We start from the raw sequence: 6,000 nt of genomic DNA, 5'->3' as shown, positions 1-6,000 counted from the left end.
TGTGGAATTTGCTGCCCCAGGAAGCTGTGAAAGCCACATCATTAAATAACTTTAAAACAGAAATCGACAGTTTCATGGAAGTAAAGGGAATTAGGGTTTACGGGGAGCGGGCACGAAATTGGACATGAATTTAGTTTTGAGGTTAGGATCAGATCAGCCATGATCTTATTGAATGGCGGAGCAGGCTCGAGGGGCCGATTGGCCTACTCCTGCTCCTCTTTCTTATGTTCTTATGTTCTTATGTACATAAATACCCAATGTTTGCAGCACCGCTGCCTTTCGGAATGACACAGATCTCACTCTGAAGTCTTGAGATCTTCGCACTATTTAATTAATTTAACAATTACAGTAAAGGGGTATTTCACCACGTTCTTCAACTGCTCTCTGAATTTAACCTGGGTCACGGCATAAATACAGGTGTTTGTGCAGCAACTCAGGAGCTGGAGCATAAATCCCAGTTCTTGAACAAGTGGATGCAGAATTACAGACGTTCGCGCCAAATACAACAATCGTCGATTGATAGAATACAACTTAAACACCACCCATAACACGATAAAGTTTCCTGATATAACAAACAGTAAAATCATTGATTTCCTGCGACTCTCCATCTCTGGGTCTCTGGGACCGTCCCCACTGCTGTGACTCCGGAGTCTCCTGCGAGCTCTGCTGGCCACTAAAATGTGTCTGACTGTTAAAACATTGAGGAACACAATCAGAATAAATGGGACACACGGGTTGAGGATATAATGAAGGAGTTCGATTGCTGCCCATATCGGTGACGTTGAAACACCCGTTACATCAATACAAAACCAAGGGTTATTGGAAAGCAAATATCGACCTTCGAACATAAAGTACCAGAAAATATTCTTTAAACAGCTCAGCACACTCACTGTTCCCAGAACCAGATTTGCCGTTTTCTCGGTGCAATATTTAGTTTTCAGCTTCTGGCAACAAATGGCCACAAATCGATCCAAGGTAAAAGTTACGGTGAACCAGACAGAACAGTCCGTGACTGCATAAAGCAGGACGGCGTGGATATTACACACGGGAATGTGGCGTAGAAATGCGAACAGTTTACGATAAATAATGGGAATCTGCCTCAATATCAGATCGATGATAACGACCAGTCGATCCGCCGCTGCCATGGGCACCAGGTAGCGAGTGACACATTTGGAGAGACCGCACTTCCCACGAGATAGGATCACCATTGTCAATAAATTAACTGTAATAGGGGAAATAAAGATGGAAATTTTAGATCAAGTTGGGACCCTCTGTAAACAATAATAAAATCTCTGGAACCACCTATAGATACAAGTACAGTCTCTGGATCCCCTGTAAATATTAGTGCAGTCTCTGGATCCCCTGTAAATATTAGTACAGTCTCTGGATCCCATATAATTAATAGTACAGTCTCTAGATGCGCTGTAAATATTAGTACAGCCTGTGGATCCGCTGTAAATATTACTACAATCTCTGGATCCGCTTCAACTATTATCAGTCTCTGGATCCCCTGTCGATATTAGCACCATCGCTGGATCCCCTGTAAATATGAGTATAGTCCCTGGAACCACTGTAAATATAGGTACCGTCTTTGGACCCTCTGTAAATATCAGTACCGACTCTGAATCCCATGTAATTATTTTACAGTCTCCGGATTGTCCGAAATAATAGTATGGGTTGTGGAGCCCTTGCAAACATTTGTCCCATCTCAGGACGCCTGTAAATATTAGTGACATCTCCAGCACACTTTAAATATTAGTACCGTCTCGGGAACACTTGTAAAAAAAAGTACAGCCTAAAAAAACACGTGTAAATATTAGCACCGTCTCTGGGTCACGTGTAAATATTAGCCCCGTCTCTGGAACATGTGTAAATATTAGCCCCGTCTCTGGACCACGTGTAAATATTATTACTGTCTCTGGACCATGTGTAAATATTAGCACCGTCTCTGAAACATGTGTAAATATTAGCCGCGTCTCTGAAACATGTGTAAATATTAGCCCCGTCTCTGAAACATGTGTAAATATTAGCACCGTCTCTGGAACATGTGTAAATATTAGCACCGTCTCTGGAACATGTGTAAATATTAGCACCGTCTCTGGAACATGTGTAATTATTAGTACTGTCTCGGGAACATGTGAAAATATTAGTCCCTCCTCTGAATCCCTTGTAAACATTAATACAGTCTCTGTAATTTCTGTAATTTTAGTATAGTCTCTGGGACCCATGTAAATTTTAGTAAATTCTCTGGATCCCATGTAAATATTAGTACAGTCTTTGGATCTTCTGTAATTATTAGTACAGTCTCTGGATCCCATGTAAATATTAGTACAGTCTCTGGATCTCCTGTAATTATTAGTACGGTCTCTGGGTCCCCTGTAATTATTAGTACAGTCTCTGGATCCCCTTTCAATATTAGTACAGTCTCTGGGTCCCCTGTACATATTAATACCAACTCTGGTTCCCCTGTAAATATTAGTACCATCTCCGGATCCTCTCTAACTGATAACACAGTCTATGGTCCAGCTGCAAAATTGGTATAGTCTCTGGATCACCTGGAAAGAATAGTACCACATCTGAATGCTCTATCAGGACTGTTCCCGGACCCCTGCAAATATTGTACCGTCTCTGGACGACTTTTAATTAGTACCAACTCGAGACCCCTTCCAAATATTAGTACCGTCTCTTCGCCCCCTGTAAATATTAATACCGCCTCGAATAAATTGCAAGTATTGGTACTGAATTTGTGTCCCCTGTAATTATTAGTACCATCGCTGGACCTCCTCTAAATATTAGTACCATCGCTGGAATCCCATGTAAATATTAGTACCGTCTCTGGATCCCCTGTAATTATTTGTAAGTCTCTGGATCCCCTGTAAATATTAATACCAACTCTGGATCCCCACGAAATATTACTACCGTCTCTGAATCCACTGTAAATATTAGTATTGTCTCTGGATCCCCTGAAAATATTACTTTCGTCTCACGAATCCCCTGTCATTAATTGTGTTGTCTCTGGATCCCCTGTAAACATTAGTACAGTCTCTGGACCCCCTGTAAATATTAGTAAAGACTTTGGATCCCTGTATATATTGGCACCGAGACTGGATCCCCCGTAAATATTAGTACAGTCTCTGGATCCCCTGTAATTCTTAGTACAATCTCTGGATCTCCTGTAAATATTAATACAGTCTCTGGATCCACTGTAAATAGTAGTACAGTCCCTCTACGCCTTGTAAATATTAATACAGTATCTGGATCCCCTTTCAATATTGGCACCGTCTCTGGATCCCCTGTAAATATTGTACAGTTCCTGGATCACCTGTAAATATGTGTATAGTCTCTGGATCCCATGTAAATAATGATACAGTCTCTGGATCCCCTGTAAATATTAGCACTGTCTCTGGGTCCCCTGTAAATATCCATACCGTCTCTGGATCCCTGTAATTATTAGCACAATCTTGGATCCCCTGTAAATATTAGTACCGTCTCTGGATCCCCTGGAAGTATTGACAACGTATCTGGATCCCCTGTAAGTAATAATACCATCTCTGCTTCCACTGTAAATATGATTAACGTCATTCCATTCCCTATAAATATTAGCAACACATCTGGAATGTACTTGTAAATATTTGTACAGTCTCTGGATCCTCTGTAGATATTAGAATCGTCTATGAATCCCCCATAAATATTAGCACGTTCTCTGGAATCCTTCAAAATATTTGTACCATCTCCGGATCCCCTGTAAATATTAATACCATCTCTTAATCCCTTGTACTTATTAGTACGAACTCCTGATCCCCTTAAATAATAGCACCATCTCAGGAATCCAGTGTAAATATTAAAACTGTTAGCGGAACCCTTTAGAATATTAGTACAGTCTGTGGATCCCGTGTAAATAGTAGTACCATCCCTGGATCCCCCTGTAAATAATGGTACCATCTCTAAATGCCCGATACATATTAGTACATTCTCTGGATCCCTCTGTAAATATTAATACCAGCTCTGGATACCCCTGTAAATATTAGTACATTCTCTGGATCCCTCTGTAAATATTAATACCAGCTCTGGATACCCCTGTAAATGTTAGTACAATTTCAGGATCCTCTGTGACTATTAGCACAGTCTCTGGATCCCCTGAAAATATTAATACTGCCTCTGGATACCCCTGTAAATATTCGTTCAGTCTCTGGATCCCCCTGTAAATATTAGTACTGTTTCTGGATCCCCCTGTAAATATTAGTACTATCTCTGGTTCCCCTGTAATTATTAGTTGACTCCCTGGATCATCCTGCAAATATTAGTAGCATCTCTGGGCTCCCCTGTAAATACTGACACACCCTAAGGGCCCTGTAAAAACAGGCACATGCTAGGGCTCCCTGAAGATACAAACTCATCCCAGGGACCCATTGTAAATTAACCCTCACACCGAGCAAATCCCCGTAAATATTTTCCTATCCATGTTCCCCTGATCGCTATATTTCCCATACCACGTTCACCCTTTAATTATAAAGGCTTACCGGAAACTCGAAGAGAAGAGATTATTACACAGGGAATGACAAGGAGAGTAATACAGTGGAACACGGTTTATAGAATTAACAGCTGCATATAGAGACTTACCAGGAACACCGACAGCAGCGAGGAGCGGATAGTATATTAATTGTATACTCCGAAGCATAACATGTGTCCGCCCCTCTTGCTGTTTGTGGTCTACATTTATGACTTGGATATGAATGTAAAATGTATGATCAGTAAGTTCGCTGATGATACAAAGATTGGTAGGGTGGTAAATAGCGAGGAGGATAGCCTCAGTCTGCAGGACGATATAGATGGGTTGGTCAGATGGGCGGAACAGTGGCAAATGGAATTTAACCCGGAAAAGTGCGAGGTGATGCACTTTGGAGGGACTAACAAGGCAAGGGAATACACAATGAATGGGAGGACCCTAGGCAAGACAGAGGGTCAGAGGGATCTTGGTGTGCAAGTTCACAGATCCCTGAAGGCGGCGGAACAGGTAGATAAGGTGGTAAAGAAGGCATATGGGATACTTGCCTTTATTAGCCGAGGCATAGAATATAAGAGCAATGAGGTTATGATGGAGCTGTATAAAACACTGGTTAGGCCACAGCTGGAGTACTGTGTGCAGTTCTGGTCGCCACACTACAGGAAGGATGTGATCGCTTTGGAGAGGGTGCAGAGGAGATTCACCAGGATGTTACCAGGGCTGGAGCGCTTCAGCTATGAAGAGAGACTGGGAAGATTGGGTTTGTTTTCCTTGGAGCAGAGGAGGCTGAGGGGGGACATGATTGAGGTGTACAAAATTATGTGGGGCACAGATAGGATGGATACTAAGGAGCTTTTTCCCTTCGTTGAGGGTTCTATAACAAGGGGACATAGATTCAAGGTAAAAGGCGGGAGGTTAAGAGGGGATTTGAGAAAGAACTTTTTCACCCAGAGGGTGGTTGGAGTCTGGAACTCACTGTCTGAAAGGGTTGTGGAGGCAGCAACCCTCACAACATTCAAGAAGCATTTGGATGAGCACTTGAAATGCCATAGCATACAAGGCTACGGACCAAATGCTGGAATATGGGATTAGAGTAGACAGGGCTGATGGCCGGCGCGGACACGATGGGCCGAAGGGCCTCTATCCGTGCTGTATAACTCTATGACTCTATGACATTGAACCATAATATACATGCTGGTATTGAAATACCCAGAATGGACTGTCCCAATCTATTGTTCTAAGATTCCGACCCATTGCTGTAACATTCCAATCTGTTGTTCTAAGATTCTGACCCATTGTTTAACATTCCAATCCATTGTTCCCAGGTTCCGACCGATTCTCTCCCACTCTGCAGAGCCCTGATCCCTGCCTGTTAGTGCCGGAGGTGATGCTCCCATTGACACTATGGGATAATACATTGAAAGTAGTCGCTTATTTACAGCACAGGAAAACATTCCAGTGAGACAATTAGGACCCATGGAGACTGACATTAATTC

The 6,000-nt window shown here is 42.4% G+C and overlaps 1 protein-coding gene across 1 annotated transcript; it reads right to left on the bottom strand.

Moving 5' to 3' along the window:
• Positions 1–323: 323 nt before the first annotated feature.
• LOC137319836 (probable G-protein coupled receptor 139) lies at positions 324–1,208 on the bottom strand. The gene has a single exon (XM_067981754.1). The coding sequence runs from the start codon at positions 1,206–1,208 to the stop codon at positions 324–326; it is 885 nt and encodes a 294-aa protein (XP_067837855.1).
• Between the last annotated feature and the right edge of the window lie 4,792 nt (positions 1,209–6,000).

The sequence above is a fragment of the Heptranchias perlo genome, unplaced genomic scaffold (assembly GCF_035084215.1).
Source record: "Heptranchias perlo isolate sHepPer1 unplaced genomic scaffold, sHepPer1.hap1 HAP1_SCAFFOLD_90, whole genome shotgun sequence".
In the NCBI taxonomy this organism is placed as follows: Eukaryota; Metazoa; Chordata; class Chondrichthyes; order Hexanchiformes; family Hexanchidae; genus Heptranchias; species Heptranchias perlo.
This window is presented reverse-complemented; position numbering and strand designations above follow the sequence as displayed.